The 20,513-nt window shown below is 43.2% G+C and overlaps 1 protein-coding gene across 2 annotated transcripts in view; it reads right to left on the reverse strand.

The window, feature by feature from the left end:
* The window catches only part of LOC126191334 (cytochrome P450 6k1-like), a 251,442-nt gene that overhangs the window by 20,574 nt on the left and 210,355 nt on the right, over positions 1 to 20,513 (reverse strand). For both annotated transcript variants that reach the window (XM_049932169.1, XM_049932168.1), the window contains one exon: positions 8,456 to 8,646. In XM_049932169.1, coding sequence (XP_049788126.1) covers positions 8,456 to 8,646 — 191 coding nt within the window. The remainder of the gene's footprint in view (positions 1 to 8,455; positions 8,647 to 20,513) is intronic.

The following is a 20,513-nucleotide window of genomic DNA, read 5'->3' on the forward strand; positions in this document are numbered from 1 at the left end:
ACCGAGAGCAAGTCTACGGCGTCTTTGCTAGGAAGCTCCCCCGACCACCACTATTGACACTTAGGCCCGACCTTTCTGGAATCTGATGGATGCGGCTGCAAACCACTCCCCTATCCGGTGCACATCTCCGACTCAGAATATTCACCAACATATCTTGGAATATGTAGCAAATGCTGTAAGAGCCATCACCTGGTTTAATTTGAGCAGAGATTGATCAAAGCCCTTGATACCCGATCACCCTCCTATTGACATCCCCCGAGAGTGCAATTACATAAAATAAATGAGCCAGGACAAGCCAAAATGGTTTGGCGCCTCTCAATAGACGCTTTACCAGCAATAAGGAGTGCACAACGTCGAGAGTGACGGTTGAGATTCTTTATTATATTTGTAATTTAATTAACTTGCTCTATAGCCAGTGATGTTATCTCTGGTGTGAGAACTGGAATGGGGTTTACTCTGGCTCACGAGACCAGTAGTGGAATTTATTGAATGAGAAGTAATAGTTCAAAGGTCTTGAAAACTTACAATGGCCAAGAGAATGATCGGCTAACCCCATGGCTCTGCACCGTCCAAGTCAGCCATATGGCAGAGGATGAACATGGTGGACTGCCGACATAGTGTGGCCATTTGGGCATGATCGTGGAGGTACATTTTTGTAGTACATACATCTAAGGACCATGTGACTACCTAGGCTTTCCCGGCGTAATAAGTCTTGAGAGTCTCATCGGGTTTGCTGCCGGATCCTAAAATCAACTTGACTCGATATTTCGGCGATCCAACTGTTCGCCATCTTCAGGAAATGCTGCTTCTGCTGATGAGTCCCGCTGAGAACTGACGCAAGATTGCAATTCGACGTCCAGAAACCGTGATGGGCGCCGCATGCGCCGTGTACTGAACGGTGGCGTATATAGGACGTCGAATTGCAATCTTGCGTCAGTTCTCAGCGGGACTCATCAGCAGAAGCAGCATTTCCTGAAGATGGCGAACAGTTGGATCGCCGAAATATCGAGTCAAGTTGATTTTAGGATCAGGCAGCAAACCAGAAGAGACTTTCAAGATCTAAGGACCATTATCAACAGGACATGGGCAACGGTGTCGTTGGTTATTTGAATGATTGGTAACAATCCATCAGTTTTCTATGTCCCATTATCATTTCTGTGAAATTAGTAAAAGCTGGAAACTCAAGCAACAGTTCTTGATGAACTGCTATAAAATATTCTGAGGTAGTGATTTCTTTTATAATCTCTTCCCGTTCTTTCTCCCACTCTTCCAACGATACAACCGTGATACTCACGTTAGAAAGTTTTTATAACATGTTTCCTGAAGCTTCTGAACTAGATGACTCTTTGGCCGTAGTGCTACTATTGAGCGTTATAAGCGTCTAGAAACAGTGCGATGAGAATAGTGTACGAAACAACATTAACTACAGAACTTCTATCGCCAGATCTTCTGTAAAGCAAATGATCATGAAGAAGAACCTTGATCTTAATTTGAGAGACTGTCGATCATAGAAGGAGATACATGTCTTTTCGAAAAATAGAAATTCTTATCGAGTTCTTTCTCAAAACACTTTTCGGTTAATCTGTCGTATCATCAGTGAGTTATCTATCAAATTTTTGGACAATAACAATATTGTCTGAGAATTTGACATCAATTGTTATATTGTTACCACTGCATTGTTCGTTTTTACTTAATTACTACATCGTTTGTTTTGGAGTCTTTTTGTTCGCAGTGACCAGTGTGTTGTTAATGATTATCAGAGATGGATATTGCTTATGACTGCCTGAACGGGATCCGCTACCGGCGCAAAGCAGCATTCCGAGAGCTTCTATACGCTGCGCAGATACAGCCAACAACTATTGCTCTGCCCCGTCTACTAGTCTCAGTTGGGCATTCCCTGCTCCAAGCCTCGCAAATGCTCCTATTTTCTCATTTTATTTGGTTGTGTACAAAGTCGTAGCGTTTTTGCTTTGTATGTTGGTATTCAGGCTGATATGGGTTTGTTTATAAATTGTCATTTTTTATTTGTAGTTCACTGTTGCTAATTGAGTTTACATATTGTTATTTTGTCATTTGAAGATAGTGAATAGAGTTGTGGACGCTAGAAAATGTACCGTCAAGTGGAGAAATCGGAGTATTTCCGACATATTCTTCTGTTTGAGTTCATTAGAGAGTTGACAGCAGCTGAGAAAGCAAGAAACATTAATGCTGTTTATTGAGATAATGCCACTGGACAAAGCACAGCAAGAAAATGATTTTCTCGTTTTAAGGAGAATCTGTTTGACATTAGTGACTCTCTACGTTCAGGGAGACCTTTAGGGTTTAATGAAGATGATTTACACGCATTAATCCACATTAGTGTATTCGAGAACTGGCATATGTGATGAACTGTGATCATTCCACCATTGTGCGAGATTTGCATGCAATAGGGACGGTTCAAATGTCTGATATATGTGTACCGCATATTCTCAGCCAATATCACAAAAGTCAGCGAGTGACCACGTGCGCATCTCCGGTTGCTCGTCACCAAATGGCTTGATCATTCCTATCTTGTATCGTTACTGGTGACGAGAAGTGGTGTCTTTATGCTCACGTAGGGAAAAGAAAGGAATGATTGAGCCCGAACAAAGCAGCAACACCCCGTACAAATATCTGCACGCATCCACAAAAGATAATGTTATGCAACTGGAGGAACAGCGACGGTGTGGTGTGCTACGAACTGCTTCCTCGAGGTGTAACCCTCACTGCTGACATTTACTGACAACACCTGAGACGTCTTGCAGACGCAATCCAAGGACAATTTTCGGGAAGACAGCATAAAGTGATGCTGCTCCACGATAACATTATGACAGATTGACAAAATGCACTATACAAGAGTTGAAATTACAATTAAATCAATACCATTAGCTGCTGACGGGCGTTGATATACAGGGTGATTCAAAAAGAATACCACAACTTTAGGAATCGAAAACTCTGCAACGACAGAAGGCAGAGCTAAGCACTATCTGTCGGCGAATTAAGGGAGCTATAAAGTTTCATTTAGTTGTACATTTGTTCGCTTGAGGCGCTGTTGACTAGGCGTCAGCGTCAGTTGATGCTAAGATGGCGACCGCTCAACAGAAAGCTTTTTGTGTTATTGAGTACGGCGGAAGTGAATCGACGACAGTTGTTCAGCGTGCATTTCGAACGAAGTATGGTGTTAAACCTCCTGATAGGTGGTGTATTAAACGTTGGTATAAACAGTTTACAGAGAATGGGTGTTTGTGCAAAGGGAAAAGTTCTGGACGGCAGAGCACTTCATCACTGGCCTCCAAGAAGCCCTGATCTTACCCCCTGCGATTTTTTCTTATGCGGGTATGTTAAGGATATGGTGTTTCGGCCACCTCTCCCAGCCACCATTGATGATTTGAAACGAGAAATAACAGCAGCTATCCAAACTGTTACGCCTGATACGCTACAGAGAGTGTGGAACGAGTTGGAGTATCGGGTTGATATTGCTCGAGTGTCTGGAGGGGGCCATATTGAACATCTCTGAACTTGTTTTTGAGTGAAAAAAAAAACCTTTTTAAATACTCTTTGTAATGATGTATAACAGAAGGTTATATTATGTTTCTTTCATTAAATACACATTTTTACAGTTGTGGTTTTCTTTTTGAATCACCCTGTACATCAACGGGGACAGGGACTCGAACCTAGAATGTCCTACCTACATGGCAGACGCTCTATCCATTTGAACGACGGAAGGCACAGAGGATAGTGCGACTGCAAGGACTTATCGCCGGCACGCTCCCCGTGAGACCCACATTCTCAACTTACAGTCCACACACTACATTCGTAGTGCCCCTGCCTTTATATCCATTACTCACGGCAGACAATCCACCGAGTCCCGTAAGAGTTCCGGCAATTCGTGTGCATCCGCACTGAAGGAGGTCATCAGCCGGTTAGCCTTAACGATATGAAGATGGCATCTGTTCTTTCGGTCATGTATAATCGCAGGGGCCCTGCGAATGTAGTGTGTGGACTGTAAGCTGAGAATGTGGGTCTCACGGGGAGCGTGCCGGCGATAAATCCCTGCAGTCACTCTATGCTCTGTGCCCTCGGTGGCTCAGATGTATTGCCGGCACGGTAGCTCACCGTGTTCGATCAGAGGGTTAGTTAATCGATCAACAACGAGCTTAAACGGATGTCTGACGACGTCGGCCCCGAGCAGATGCAACGAACAAAAGCGAACAAAATGAGATTTTTTTTAAAAAAAAAGAAAAGTAGAAAAGAAAAGATGGATAGAGCGTCTGCAATGTAAGCAGCAGATCCCGGGTTCGAGTCCCGGTCACGGCACAAATTTTCAGCTGTCCAAAAAAATGGTTCAAATGGCACTGAGCACTATGGGACTTAACTGCTGTGGTCATAAGTCCCCTAGAACTTAGAACTACTTAAACCTAACTAACCTAAGGACAGCACACAACACCCAGCCATCACGAGGCAGAGAAAATCCCTGACCCCGCCGGGAATCGAACCCGGGAACCCGGGAGTGGGAAGCGAGAACGCTACCGCACGACCACGAGATGCACGCTTTCAGCTGTCCCCGTTGATGTACGTCAACGCCCGTCAGCAGCTAATGGTATTGATTTAATTGTAATTTCATTCTAGAGAGGTGCACGGTTACCAATGGCATCTGTTCTTTCGGACATGTCTGACAGATGATATCTTCATACAAGAGTTGAGGTGGGAAGTCATACTGCAACCATCTTATTCATCCAATTTTAGTCCTCAGATTTTCACCACTTTTGCTCACTATCGAACAAGGAACGTTCTTTCTGGATGAAAATGTGCTGCGAACATGGCTCGGCGAGTTCTTCGAGTCAAAACAACTTGATTTCTACAGACGTGGATACCAAAAGCTACCCCAGCGTTGGCAGACTGTTGTCAATATGGAAGGAGAATATATTTTTGATGACTAAAGTTTCTGTTATGTGTATGGCCGGCCAGTGTGGCCGAGCGGTTCTAGGCGCTTCAGTATGGAACCGCGCAACCGCTCCGGTCGCAGGTTCGAATCCTGCCTCGGGCATGGATGTGTGTGATGTCCTTAGGTTAGTTAGGTTTAATTAGGGGACTGATGACCTCCCATAGTGCTCAGAGCCATTTTTTTTTTTTTTGTTGACTGGCAATGGCAAGGAAAGCGTTTCAGAAAAAGAGAAATTTGTTAACATCGAGTATAGATTTAACTGTCAGGAAGTCATTTCTGAAAGTATTTGTATGGAGTGTAGCTATGTATGGAAGTGAAACATGGACGATAAATAGTTTGGACAAGAAGAGAATAGAAGCTTTCGAAATGTGGTGCTACAGAAGAATGCTGAAGATTAGATGGGTAGACCACATAACTAATGAGGAAGTATTGAATAGGATTGGGGAGAAGAGAAGTTTGTGGCACAACTTGACCAGAAGAATGGATCGGTTGGTAGGACATATTCTGAGGCATCAAGGGATCACCAATTTAGTATTGGAGGGCAGCGTGGAGGGTAAAAATCGTAGAGGGAGACCAAGAGATGAATACACTAAGCACATTCAGAAGGATGTAGGTTGCAGTAGGTACTGGGAGATGAAGAAGCTTGCACAGGATAGAGTAGCATGGAGAGCTGCATCAAACCAGTCTCAGGACTGAAGACCACAACAACAACAACAACAACATGTGTATGTGTTGTGTTTTGGAAAACGCTACGAACTTATGCACCAACCCAATAGTAACAATTAGTTGGGGACCTTCTAAGCCACGAATTATTCAGATGTTTTGGAGACCAAGACAACAAGAGCAGCAGTGTGGAATCACACCATCTCAGCAAGTAATGTGCAAAATTTCTGAATCAACCTGAGACGGTCCTATGCTGTGTCCGTCTGCTGTCAGTCTTCCTGAAGAAAAAAGTTACTCAACGTGTGTGCAGGTTGACTCTCAGCTAGCTCACACAATGAATGTTGCGTCAGGCAATCGAAAGCTGTAATCAACTATCACATCATTCCTGATTTCAAGAATTTTTTTAACGCACTACAGGCTTTGATAACTGAATAACATTCGCACGTGACTTGGATGGAGACAGACCGCATTTGCCCAATTGCATTGAAATAAACTAATACTCTCTTCAAACTTGGCTTACGCTGCCAGTTTTTAAACCACCTTTACTCGTATAGCCGGCCGGGGTGGTCGAGCGGTTCTAGGCGCTACAGTTTGGAACCGCGCGACCGCTACGGTCGCAGGTTCGAATCCTACCTCGCGCATGGATGTGTGTGATGTCCTTAGGTTAGTTAGGTTTAAGTAGTTCTAAGTTCTAGGGGACTGATGAGCTCAGCAGCTAAGTCCCATAGTGCTCAGAGCCATTTGAACCATTTTTTTACTCGTATAAGAGCATCGACAATATTTCACATTAACACTCTGCGTCTGTGTTTGTATATTTCCAGTTATGCTACATTAAATAAGTTGTTATCTCCAACATGATTGTTCTTTGGATGATGGTTGAACAATAATGAAAGTCAGTAGTGTTCATTTTACGGAAAAATTTCGGAATGTATTTACAATTTTTCTCCATTTTATTCTCCTCACGTGCTTTTTCATCGTGTGTTACAAAGGGAACACGAAAACTGCATACAAGGTATTTATTGACTTCAGAGCATTAAAAACCAAAGGATGACTTTGTCGATTCAGCTGAGCAAGCTTTATTCGCGACAGGGAATTGCCTCCACCATAGTGATAATGCCCCGATTTACACATTTGATGCGGACGAGGATGAAATAATTCAGCTCACTTGGCCTCAGTAGCCACAGCATTTTAATACTATCTAACTATCTTTGTCTATTTTCGAAAAAAATTTTAAGACCTTTCACTGTGCTCTAACATCGAACAAAGAGTAGTTTCTATGCAAGGAATAACGAAAAGAAAAAAAAAATGACAGTCACCAACGTTTACCATCTATAAACGTTGCTCAGCAAAATCCAGGCTTTTTCATATGTACTGTTCACCGTATCAGTCGGGTATTCACATTATAGTATCTATCTGCTCTAGGTATGACATATTTGGAGTGAAAATTATGTAACTGAGAACACTCTCTATGTTACTCCCATTCTCATAAATACGTTTCCGTCACGTCGACCAACTCTAATAACCAAGTCGTCGTGGGAATGTTCAACCCAACCTTTCTTTTTTTATACAGAGTGTATCAAAAAGAATCATCCGATTTTTAAAAAAATCCTAATTGTTATGTTATTTGAGATATATGCGTGAACAACGTACTGTTGGAAAGAGCAAACTCTCGAGTTTTACATGGTTCCCGCTAGGTAGCAGCAGTGTGCACCCACTTCACTTCTAGTAAAAATGGTGTCAGGACAGAAGAAAGCGTTGTATTCTACGTTCTACGCAGTAATAGCAGTTCAGCGTGACTTTCGTACTAGGTATGGTGCGGATCCTCCCACAGCGCGGAGCACTAGACGACGGCATGAAGAATTCCGAGAAAGAGATTGTTTTTGTAAAGGTAATCGCCCGGTCGTCCCCGAGTGTCTGACACAGAAATCGAACGCATCCGCCATAGTTCGAGTCCGCAGGAACCCGTTGGCCGTACAGCTAGATAGCTCATCATGCCCCCGGTGTCCGACTGGCGTGTGTTGCGTCGACGTTTACACATGAAACCATACAAAATTCGGCCACTTTAAGATCTTCGTGAAGGTACCAAACAACAACGTGTGGAGTTCTGTAATTTCGTTCTTGGCAAGATGGAAGATGACAGTTTTCTTCCATTTAAATGGCGGGGTGATCCGTTATAATATGAGAATATGGGTACGGAACAACCACAAAAAGTTGTACAACATACGAGGGGCTCTGCAAAATGTAATATGTTTTGTGCAGTTTCACGGGAAATGGTGCATAGTCCATTTTTCTTCGCCGAGAAGACTGTTACAGTAAGCACACATCTTGATATGCTTGAGGACTTTCCTTTCCCACAGTTGGAGTACTGAACGACGGATCGGTCGCACTGGACCAAATGATTCACCTTACGTTACTGGCCTCCAAGGTCACCGGACATGACTATGTGATTATTTCTTGTGTGGGGTGTTTATAAACGGTTCTGTTCATTTACCTCCGCTACCAAAAACAATGTAAGAACTGAAACATCGCATAACAGCAGCTCTGGAAGCTGTAGCACAAGAGATGCTCGCTGCAATGGGGTAATAATATGAATACGGCATTGACATATGCCGTGCATCTCAAGGGGACATATTGAACACCTATGAAAAGGTATCAAAAACATTTTGAGTTTCCCATTCATCAAAAAAACAAAATAGATTGTATGTGTTTATTAGTTTCAGAAATGTAGATGTGCCAGATCGGATGATTCTTTTTGGTACACCCCTTATTACATCCATACAGACCAACAGTTGAGTATTGACATTAAAGGGAGCAGCCTGGAAAACTCACTCCACGTGTCGTCCTCGTCCGCTTCCTTCTGCTGCCCCGGTTTGTCGCTGTCCACGCAACCCTTGTTCTTGAGCTGGATCAGCAGGTGCATGAAGTCGTTCCTCGCCACGTTGTTCTCCTCCCTGTACGCCACTGTGTCGCTCACCATCTTACGGAAATACTTCGAGACTTCACTCTCGCCTCTCACTAATCTGTACGAAAAAAATAAATAAATAAACGCACACTTGTTGCATTTTCCTAACTCTTAATAGCAAGTATCAGAAAGGCTATAAAACAAGAAATAAGGAATACGACAGCCAAGTATGTTTTTAATAGCAAAGACAAGATCCAGTTACTAGCCAACAGTGGGGTATACAAAATCACCTGTTCTGATTATGACAAAATTTTACATTGGTCAGTCAGGCAGAGACATATCAACTAGGCTGGCTGAACATCAACGTAGCTGGAGGTTGCAGAATACTGACTCTGCATTTGCTGAGCATTTGCTACCAGCCAGTGTCCCATGTACTTCACTTACCAAACAAAGGCCATAAACTCAACCTGCTGGAAGCCCTGGAAATTAACAAACATCTTGCTCACAGTCCAGATCTCATCCTAAATGACTAGACACAACTCAACACTTCCCCTCTCCTAAACTTCATATAATCATCTTTGTTGTTCATTACTTCCCACACTCTCTCTTCCTACATATTCCCATCCTACTGTACTCATTAAGTTGTTTTATTTGTTGAAGTTGTCTTTGTATTCCACATAGACTGTAGTTTCAATAGTTAAGGCTTTCTCGTAACTGGTACTTGTATTACTGTCCATGTTTAACACTCCTTGTAGTTGTCTCATTAAATACCGTTCATATTTTACTTTGCGCATGTATTTTATGAAAACTGGTACACAGCCACTGTTTTGATTATAATGTTAATGTTAAAATGCAGTACCACCACACTCTCAAACTGTAGGTTCCCTCAAACACCGCCATTTTCCTGCATTTATTAATTTCTGTTTATCTTATTGATAATGCTTAAGTTCCTTATGTATTCCGTATTTACATTGACAACTGTCTCTTCTTTTAATTGGTTGTGTATCACTCTCCATGTTTCATACCTCCTGAGGCAGCCTTGTCTAGTACTAATTTTATTTTATTCTATTAGTTTTGTTTATTAAGGGGCTCCGGAACGCCCTATACTTGCAATGTTAAAATAACGCTTATAAATTACATCTTTCCTCACAAAGTATTTGAGGTAGGAAGTTGAACTTTTTACAGATTATTTATTGGAATATGGGCTACAACTTAACACAGGGATTTTACAAAATTTTAGTTCAGTTATTAAAGATGATTTTTTTTCAATTGTAATGAAAATTCACAACATTTTTTTGCAATTTTTTATTTATATATTCAAAAATATACAGTTTTTTGGAAAAAGGCTGTGTTAAATTATGCAGAAGGTACTGTGTAACATTTACTGAAAGTTTGAAACAAATATGTTTGGAAGATCCTTAGAAAACATGTAATTAGTATGAGAAAATAAAAGTTTTGGGAATCGAGCGACAAAGATTGGATTAACTTTTTAGTGCATTCCAGGTCCATAGGATGGATTATCTTCATCCTCTGCAAACTCCTCCTCCAGCTTCCTCTTGTTCCTCCTCCTGTTTACTCTTGCTTGTATTTCTAGACTCTTTACAGCCCTGTCTGCAGCCCGAAGGCGTTCCTTGTCTAAAGCAAGCATCGCTCGTACCATGTTAGAACCTATCTTCATTCCCATATTTCTAAATACCTTGCACCTTACAATGTTGCCATCACTGAAAGTCGCAACAGCATCATACACACCAAAGTGAAGTGTTTCTATTCCAACAAATACAGTCTTGGGGATTCTCGACCATATAACACTATTTACACTTTCATTGGTGTTTTGAGTTTTTCCGTGAATACACTTTTTCAACAGTTCAGGTGCTGCTAAGTCTCTGAAAATAGGTTAGCCACAACACATACTTTATCTCACATCACTAAAATGTACCTGATGAACATTGACGTTAATAATAACACCATTTGACAGCAGTTTAACAGCGCCACAGTGGGTCACGCCCATGTAGAACACATTTCAAAAAAAAATTTAAAAATAGTTGTAGTCTTCGGAATTGAATAAACTATATATCTATTAAAAGGTAATAGTCTGCAGATTCAGAAAACACAAAAAAGTAAAAATTGAACTTTTCATGATTTTAGCCTTTCCGGAGCCCCTTAATAGAAACTGTTATGTAGGCATGCTATTCCTATTTTGTGCTAAAGTTTTTCCTGTCTACTCCATTGTTATTTATGTACTGTTCAGTTTTTACTTTTTCATTGCAAAGACGTTACTTACTGTATGTTTCTACTTCAGTCTAAATGTGTTACTTCTCTTCCAAAGTTGTCTGCTAACATTTAACTTCTTTGGTGATAATACTCAGTAAATGTCTGAAGATGGCCTTGTAAGCCGAAAACCGGTAAACAATAAAAGTAATATTGTGGACCAAAAGTAAACTGGTGCTTTTCATTTATGAAATAAGGAAACATATACAACGAATAAGAAATGTCTAGGCGTTGTAATAAGAAATTCCTTTAGCATTCTACATTTTGTAAGTCGTACTCAAACATAAAAGGCAAGAGACTGATGATGTTTAAATTTTTAATCTGCTTTGCATGAGCGCGTGGTTTTCCAACGATGTGAATTATTAAAAACTTCTTGGCTTCTGGCCGCGTGAGATTGTCAAAATTCCACGAACTTCCTACCGAGCTTCCCTCTTCCGTTGTCAAGTGGTGAACAGCTGCAGTGTCGACGTGGCTTCGACGTAACACAGAAGCGCTGCTGGCTGTGACGTCACTGGAGCTCTCTTCCTCACCAGATATTGTAATGTTTTCGTCCCGCGTCTGTTGCGCCGGCTTGAACCTCGCGATGGCCACGTCCCAGCTTGTGCTGAGCTGCAGACCGCCGTTCTTATCGATGGTGTTTTCTGATATTTTTTCTTCTATGGCCTCTTTTATAACGCTACATCAAAATATCTTCCTTTTCATAATGATAGATGTTTCGTCAGACTCAATCCAGTGACGATTTTCTTAACCGTGCCCTGCTGCGGTTGACTGTTCAGGATAGCGTAGACATAAACACCTCTCGTGTTCCATCCAGTGTTCAAATGGTTCAAATGGATCTGAGCACTATGGGACTTAACTTCTGAGGTCATCAGTCCCCTAGAACTTAGAACTGCTTAAACCTAACTAACCTAAGGACATCACACACATCCATGCCCGAGGGAGCATTCGAACCTGCGACCGTAGCGGTAGCGCGGTTCCAGACTGTAGCGCCTACAACCGCTCGGCCACCCCGGCCGGCCAACCAGTGTTGCTCCTCAGTATGTACTGTTCACCCGACGTAGCAGCAACCACACTAACAAGGTATCTTCTATACTCTAGGGGTTCTGATCTCTAGAGAGTACTTGTAAGAGGTCCATGACTAAGAAATTTTTTGCTAGCGCACTCGAGCAGATGTAATTTCGATGGATTGCTCACGCGCTGCCTGCGATATGTAAGCTACAAGAGAATCTCAGACCAGAGAGCAGTGTTGGCTGCAGTAGGAGCTGTGTGGCAGTAGGAGTAAGTAGTTGCTAGCAGTCTGGTGTATCGTGTTGGCTGGGCCGGTCGTGGGGAGCGATGGCGGTGCCTGAGCGTTGTAGTATAAGGTAAAAGCAGCCTCGCGCATATGTACTATTGTTATAACAAGTCCATGTAAATGTTTTTAAAAAAATCTCTTAATAATAATCTTTCTTAGCCGGTCGGTGTGGCCGTGCGGTTCAAGGCACTTCAGTCTGGAACCGCGTGACCGCTACGGTCGCAGGTTCGAATCCTGCCTCGAGCATGGCTGTATGTGATGTCCTTAGGTTGGTTAGGTTTAAGGGGCTCCGGAAAGGCTCAAAATCATGAAAAGTTCAATTTTTACTTTTTTGCGTTTTCTGAATCTGCAGACTATTACCTTTTAATAGATATATAATTTATTCAATTCCGAAGAGTACAACTATTTTTAAATTTTTTTTGAAATGTGTTCTACATGGGCGTGACCCACTGTGGCGCTGTTAAACTGCTGTCAAATGGTGTTATTATTAACGTCCGTGTTCATCAGGTACATTTTAGTGATGTGAGATAAAGTATGTGTTGTGGCTAACCTGTGATGGTTCAATATATATTGCTGGTGTGATTGTCGATTGTTTCATGTTTATTTACTCTGTCGTTATCTCGAAAATATTCGTAATTAATTCTGTTTCTTGAGTCTTTGTTTTGTTGAAGTATAATAATGAGTAAAAGTAAAGTTATTAGAAATCCTCTGAAGGCTTTTAAGAAAAGGAGAAATGTTGGAAAGCCAAAGGTATGTGTTATTACTGTAAACAATAAAGACGATAACCAAGTGAGTGAACCTAACCTCTCAATTACACCTGCCCATAGCAGTCAAAAGAGTCTAGAAATACAAGCAAGAGTAAACCGGAGGAGGAACAAGAGGAAGCTGGAGGAGGAGTTTGCAGAGGATGAAGATAATCCATCCTATGGACCTGGAATGCACTAAAAAGTTAATCCAATCTTTGTCGCTCGATTCCCAAAACTTTTATTTTCTCATACTAATTACATGTTTTCTAAGGATCTTCCAAACATATTTGTTTCAAACTTTCAGTAAATGTTACACAGTACCTTCTGCATAATTTAACACAGCCTTTTTCCAAAAAACTATATATTTTTGAATATATAAATAAAAAATTGCAAAAAAAGTGTTGTGAATTTTCATTACAATTGAAAAAAAATCATCTTTAATAACTGAACTAAAATTTTGTAAAATCCCTGTGTTAAGTTGTAGCCCATATTCCAATAAATAATCTGTAAAAAGTTCAACTTCCTACCTCAAATACTTTGTGAGGAAAGATGTAATTTATAAGCGTTATTTTAACATTGCAAGTATAGGGCGTTCCGGAGCCCATTAAGTAGTTCTAAGTTCTAGGGGACTGATGACCTTCGAAGTTAAGTCCCATAGTGCTCAGAGCCATTTGAATCATTTATTAAAACCACGAGCAGTTTCGAGATTTTAAATTCCCATCTCAATGTAAATGAAACTGTAACATACAAAGGCGAGGAAGAAAGAAGTACAATGCAACATCTGTGAGAAAACCACAAGACTAGAATACCGAAACAAGCCGACAACACTTGTTGTATTTGGTAACACATAACAAGCGGTCGGGCCAGTCTGTCCTAGAGCTCCAGTCACTCCGCGTTGGTGGAGCAAAAAAAGGTGAGGTTCCAGTAATAAAACTTGCCTAAAAATGTCAGGGCGGGTGAGACGACATAAACAGAAACGGAGAACAAACACAGTACTCACAGTGGCCGCCGCCGCACAGCCCTCGATAGGAACGCAACCACAACTGTGTGGAGGGCTACGCAGGAGGTTGGAAGCGCGATGCGTCGCAGGCGCCAACGTGTACATGCATTAACGGCGATCATATAGAAAATCTGGACTAACTGGTGCGAGCGCTTACAATACTTCATGTAAGGACTTAATAGATTATGAACGAGCTGTAGTATGCCGATAGGCTAAATAACTCTCAAGCGCCGGCCGCTGTGACCGAGCTTTCTAGGCCCTTCAGTCCAGAACCTGCTGATGCTACGGTCGCAGGTTCGAATCCTGTCTCGGGCATGTATGTGTGTGATGTCCTTAGGTTAGTTAGGTTTCAGTAGTTCTAAGTCTAGGGGACTGATGACCTCAGATGTTAAGTCCCATAGTGCTTAGAGCCATTTGAACCGTTTGAACTCTCAAGCTTGTGACAATGTGTGACTTTTTAGGCAACAAGGCAATGGTACAGAGGCAAAATGAATGAACCACTGAGTGAAGAGGTGAGTATACAGTAAAAGCCGTGATAAAGAGTAATGGTAAGATAAACTACCAAATGAATCATCATACATGTAAGATGCTGCCTTCTGCCTACAGCCCGCAAACCTTGTATCGACTGGGGTTCTCATGCCGAGAGCTGTCAAATATAACCTTCTTGTAGCATCCGTGAGAAAAAAAAAGATCTTTCGCACTCTCATTTGCCGGTATCAACTAAAATGTCTATCCTTGGAATACCATCTACTGACACAATAACTCATCACCCAACTATGGTTGTACTGATTTCTGATCTTACAGATCATACACATGGTTTCACTTAATGATTTTCTGAGAGGAAGCCAGTAAGCTTTAAACATAATTTTCACCTTTCTAATTTATTACGAGCAACATCATAATTCACCACCCTTCCCATAACGACGTCAAGAAGGCTCAGGGCAGCATACCAGCACAGTCAGCCAAGTCAGACCAACTTGCAGACAGCCAACACATCACATCTGCGATGGGAGGTCCCATAAAAAGACCATGGCGGTCACCTAGCTCTGCTGCTGGTCAAACATACACTACTGGCCATTAAAATTGCTACACCAAGAAGAAATGCAGATGATAAATGGGTATTCATTGGACAAATATATTATACTACAACTGACATGCAATTTGGGTGCATAGATCCTGAGAAATAAGTACCCAGAACAACCACCTCTGCCCGTAATAACGGCCTTGATACGCCTGGGCATTGAGTCAAACAGAGCTTGGATGGCGTGTACAGGTACAGCAGCCCATGCAGCTTCAACACGATACTACAGTTCATCAAGAGTAGTGACTGGCGTATTGTGACATTGACCAGACGTTCTCAATTGGTGAGAGATCTGGAGAATGTGCTAGCCAGGGCAGTAGTCGAACATTTTCTGTATCCAGAAAGGCCTGCCGACCGAGGTGGCCGAGCGGTTCTAAGCACTACAGTCTGGAACCGAGCGACCGCTACGGTTGCAGGTTCGAATCCTGCATCGGGATTGGGTGTGTGTGATGTCCTTAGGTTAGTTAGGTTTAAGTAGTTCTAAGTCAAGGTGACTGATGACCTCAGAAGTTAAGTCCCGTACAGGACCTGCAACATGCGGTCGTGCATTATCCTGCTGAAATGTAGGGTTTTGCACGGATCGAAAGAAGGGTAGAGTCACGGGTCGTAACACATCTGAAATGTAGCGCCCACTGTTCAAAGTCCTGTCAATACGAACAACAGGTGACCGAGACGTGTAACCAATAGCACCCCCTACCATCACGCCGGGTGATAAGTCAGTATGGCGGTGACGAATACGCGTTTCCAACGTGCAATCACCGCGATGTCGCCAAACACGGATGCGACCATCATGATGCTGCGAACAGGACCTGGATTCATCCGAAAAATGATGTGTAGCCATTCGTGCACCCAGGTTCGTCGTTGAGTACACAATCGCAGGCGCTCCTGTTTGTGATGCAGCGTCAAGGGTAACCGCAGCCATGGTCCCCAAGCTGATAGTCCATGCTGCTGCAAACGTCGTCGAACTGTTCGTGCAGATGATGGTTGTCGTGCAAACGTCCCCATCTGTTGACTCAGGGATCGAGATGTGCTGCACGATCCGTTACAACCATGCGGATAAGATGCCTGTCATCTCGACTGATAGTGATATGAGGCCGTTGGGATCCAGCACGGCGTGCCGTATTATCCTCCTGAACCCACCGATTCCATATTCTGCTAACAGTCATTGGATCTAGACCAACGCGAGCAGCAATGTCGTGATACGATAAACCGCAATCGGGATAGGCTGCAATCCGACCTTTATCAGAGTCGAAAACGTGATGGTACGCATTTCTCCTCCTTACACGAGGTATCACAACAACGTTTCACCAGGCAAAGCCGGTCAATTGCTGTTTGTGTATGAGAAATCGGTTGGAAACTTTCCTCATGTCAGCACGTTGTAGGTGTCGCCACTGGCGCCAACCTTGTGTGAATGCTCTAAAAAGCTAATCATTTGCATATCACAGCATCTTCTTCCTGTCGGTTAAATTTCGCGTCTGTAGCACGTCACCTTCGTTGTGTAGCAATTTTAATGGGCAGTAGTGTAGATACCACACTGAACCTGGGCTGTACGATATCTCGTGTCAAACGCTCCCCTCCCACGCCCCGCAAATTGCTTCCTCCGCACAGCAAGCTGCCCCAACTCCTCCTCGTCCAAGGTCAACGTTCCTTGTGTCACCTCCTCACAGCAGGGTGCGGACCCAGAGTCAGTTCACGTAAATATATTTCTGATTTATTGTGCAGCATAGCCAAGACGCTAAATGAAAGGCTGCCGCCATGTGCAAAGGAGGCAAAAACTGGTTCGTCAGGTCGCAAACACTATACTGACAGAGGTGCATCGCTATGTGGCCACCCTGTGTTACTCAGAGGACGAGAGCCATGGGCGGGCATCGAGGTATGTTGACATACTGCGTGCAGTCAGCCTAACTACCCAGACGACCCTCCCTAACATCACGGCAGTGTGTCAGAGTTGCACAGAAAATTACATTTATTTGTATATCTACATTGATACTCCACAAGTCATCTTGAGGTGCGTGGTGGAGGGTATCATACACCACTACTAGTTATTTACTTTCCTGTTTCACCCGGAAATAGACGGAAAAACGACTTTATACGAGGGTTGCCCAGTAAATAATGCCCCATATTTTTTTTTCTCCAGAAGTATTTATTCCACAACAATCAAATTTACATATGTGAAAGACTGATGTTTTGTCTACTTGCTTTATTTTTCCACATAATCTCCTTCAAGTTCGACGGCCTTTTTCCAGCGAGACACAAGAGCGTGTATTCCCTGCCGGTAAAAATCTGTACTCTGCCTACGGAGCCAGGTTGTCACTTCGTGAATCACTTCTTCGTCATCGGCAAAACGTCTTCCACGAATGAAATTCTTCATTGGCCCAAACAAGTGAAAGTCTGAAGGAGCCAAATCGGGGCTGTAGGGTGGATGGGGTAACACTATCCAACCCAGTTTCGCGATGTGTTCACAAGTCCTCAAACTTGTGTGAGGACGAGCGTTATCTTGCTGAATCAAAACATCCTGTGGGTTAACATGACGCCCAAGGCGCCGGAAGCGCTGCTTAAGTTTGTCTAATGTTTTGACATAAGCCTCTGAATTTATGGTACTGCCTTTTGGCATCACATCAATGAGAATTACGCCCTCGCAATCCCAAAACACAGTCATCATGACTTTTCCGGCTGAAGGAACTGTTTTGAATTTTTTCTTCTGTGGAGAATAAGCATGACGCCATTCCATCGATTGTCTTTTTGTTTCGGGCTCAAAATGATGCACCCAAGTTTCATCACCTGTCACAATCCGTGACAAAAAGGCCTCCCCCTCAACGTGAAAGCGTCGCAACAAATCGAAAGAAATGTCTTTTCTTTGGGATTTGTGATCGACAGTAAGACACCGAGGAACCCATCTTGCACACACTTTTGAGTATCCAAGCTGATTGATAATCACATCCACACTTTCTCTGCTTACTGACAACTCCAGTGCCAATTGTCGAGTCGTAATGCGTCGATCCCGTCGAATGAGAACATCAGCCCGCTGCAACATGTCAGGCGTGACAGCCGTGGGAGGCCTTCCCGACCGCGGCAAATCTCGGAGCTCCGCAGCACCGCCCTCTGATGCTTTCACCCTCTGTGCCCAGCGACCAACAGTACTCCTATCGACTGCAGATGTTCCGTAGACTTTGCACAAGCGTTTATGAATATTGCCCACGGTTTCTTCCTCTGCTACGAGAAATTCAATCACTGCACGTTGTTTATGACGGATGTCACCTGCAGACGCCATTTTAGAACATTCCTACACCACCGCTCTCTGTCGGAGGAAATTGAAACTTTGCGTACACACGCGGGAAACTTCAAATAACTCGCACCTAAAGTGTCACATTTCTAATATTTTTTATTTCGGAGAAAAAAAATATGGGGCATTATTTACTGGGCAACCCTCGTATATGATTCCGCATGAACCTTAATTTCTCTGATCTCATCTTCGTGGCCTGTGCGCGCAGTGTATGTTAGCGGCAATAGAATCACTCGACAGTTAGCTTCAAATGTCGATTCTCTAAATTTTATCTACATCTACTTCTACATTTATACTCCGCAAGCCACCCAATGGTGTGTGGCGGAGGGCACTTTGCGTGCCACTGTCATTACCTGCCTTTCCTGTTCCACTCGCGTATGGTTCGCAGGTAGAACGACTGCCGGAAAGCCTCCGTGCGCACTCGGATCTCTCTAATTTTACATTCGTGATCTCCTCGGGAGATATAAGTAGGGGGAAGCAATATATTCGATACCTCATCCAGAAACGCACACTCTCGAAACCTGGACAGCAAGCTACACCGTGATGCAGAGCGCCTCTCTTGCAGAGTCTGCCACTTGAGTTTGCTAAACATCTCCGTAACGCTATCACGCTTACCAAATAACCCTGTGACGAAACGCGCCGCTCTTCTTTGGATCTTCTCTATCTCCTCTGTCAACCCGACCTGGTACGGATCCCACACTGATGAGCAATACTCAAGTATAGGTCGACGAGTGTTTTGTAAGACACCTCATTTGTTGATGGATTACATTTTCTAAGGACTCTCCCAATGAATCTCAACCTGGCACCCGCCTTACCAACAATTAATTTTATATGATCATTCCACTTCAAATCGTTCCGCACGCATACTCCCAGATATTTTACAGAAGTAACTGCTACCAGTGTTTGTTCTGCTTTCGTGTAATCATACAATAAAGGATCCTTCTTTCTATGTATTCGCAATAATTACATTTGTCTATGTTAAGGGTCAGTTGCCACTCCCTGCACCAAGTGCCTATCCGCTGCAGATCTTCCTGCATTTCGCTGCAATTTTCTAATGCTGCAACTTCTTTATCAATAGTGTTCTTCGACAAGAGCGTCGCCTTCCTCCCAAGCATTCTCATTTGAGATCCGGAAGCGTTTCCATAACACTTACATGTTGTCTGAACCTACCGGTAAGGAATCTAGCAGCTCGCCTCTGAATTGCTTCGATGTCCTCCTTCAATCCGAAGGTACGGATACCAAACACTCCAGCAGTATCCAAGAATAGGTCGCACCAACGTCCTATATGCGGTCTCCTTTACAGGTGACCCAATAAACATAAGTCGATCATTCGCCTTCTTCTCTGTAATCCTTACATGGTCGTTCCACTTCATATCACTTTGCAGCGTTGCGCCCAGATATTTAAACGAAGTGACTGTGTCAAGCAGTACATTACTAATGCATCCGAGCATTACGGGTTTGTTTTACCTACTCATCCACATTACCCTGCATTTTCGCACACTTTGAGCTAGCTGCGGCTCATCGCACTTGCTTCTCTCAGCAGCATTCTGTGAGTTGCCTTGTCATGCTATACACATTAATTAAACAGATGAGGCAGAGCTCATCACTAGATGATTAATAACACACATACCGAAAGGCAACCGATCGTTTATTACACATAAATACGAGATTCAAAGTACAAATCCTTCCAACATCTAAATATTACAGAATTTCATTTTTCGCACACATCTGCATTAACTTCCCTCTGTTTTGTTTGCAAATGTTCACAGTTTATTTTAGGCTGCCCAGTTAGGCTGACTGCATGTGGTGTGTTAACATATCTCGGAGCCCTGCCCGTGGCTCTCACCCTCTGAATGACACGAGATGGCCACAGAGCTATAGACTTCTGTCAGAATAATGCTAGCGATCCGATGAAGCGGTGTTTGCTGTCTTAGTGCGTCGTGGCAGGTTTCATTTAGCCCCTTGGCTATGGTACACAATGAATACCTGAAAATCATCTGTCAGTAGTACAGCTGCCTGAATTGTGTCTGCACGCTGCTGCAGGGAGAAGATGCAAGTACAGCCGAGCGGTTCTAGGCGCTACAGTCTGGAACCGCGCGACCGCTACGGTCGCAGGTTCGAATCCTGCCTCGGGTATGGATGTGTATGGATGTAGGTTAGTTAGGTTTAAGTAGTTCTAAGTTCTAGGCGACTGATGACCTCGGTAGTTAAGTCCCATAGTGCTCAGAGCCATTTGAACCATTTGATGCAAGGACATGAATTGTGTCAGCGCCTTGCTGTTAGGAGGCGAGGCAAGGAATGTCGGCCTTGGAC

Source organism: Schistocerca cancellata, chromosome 6 (genome assembly GCF_023864275.1).
Source record: "Schistocerca cancellata isolate TAMUIC-IGC-003103 chromosome 6, iqSchCanc2.1, whole genome shotgun sequence".
NCBI lineage: Eukaryota > Metazoa > Arthropoda > Insecta > Orthoptera > Acrididae > Schistocerca > Schistocerca cancellata.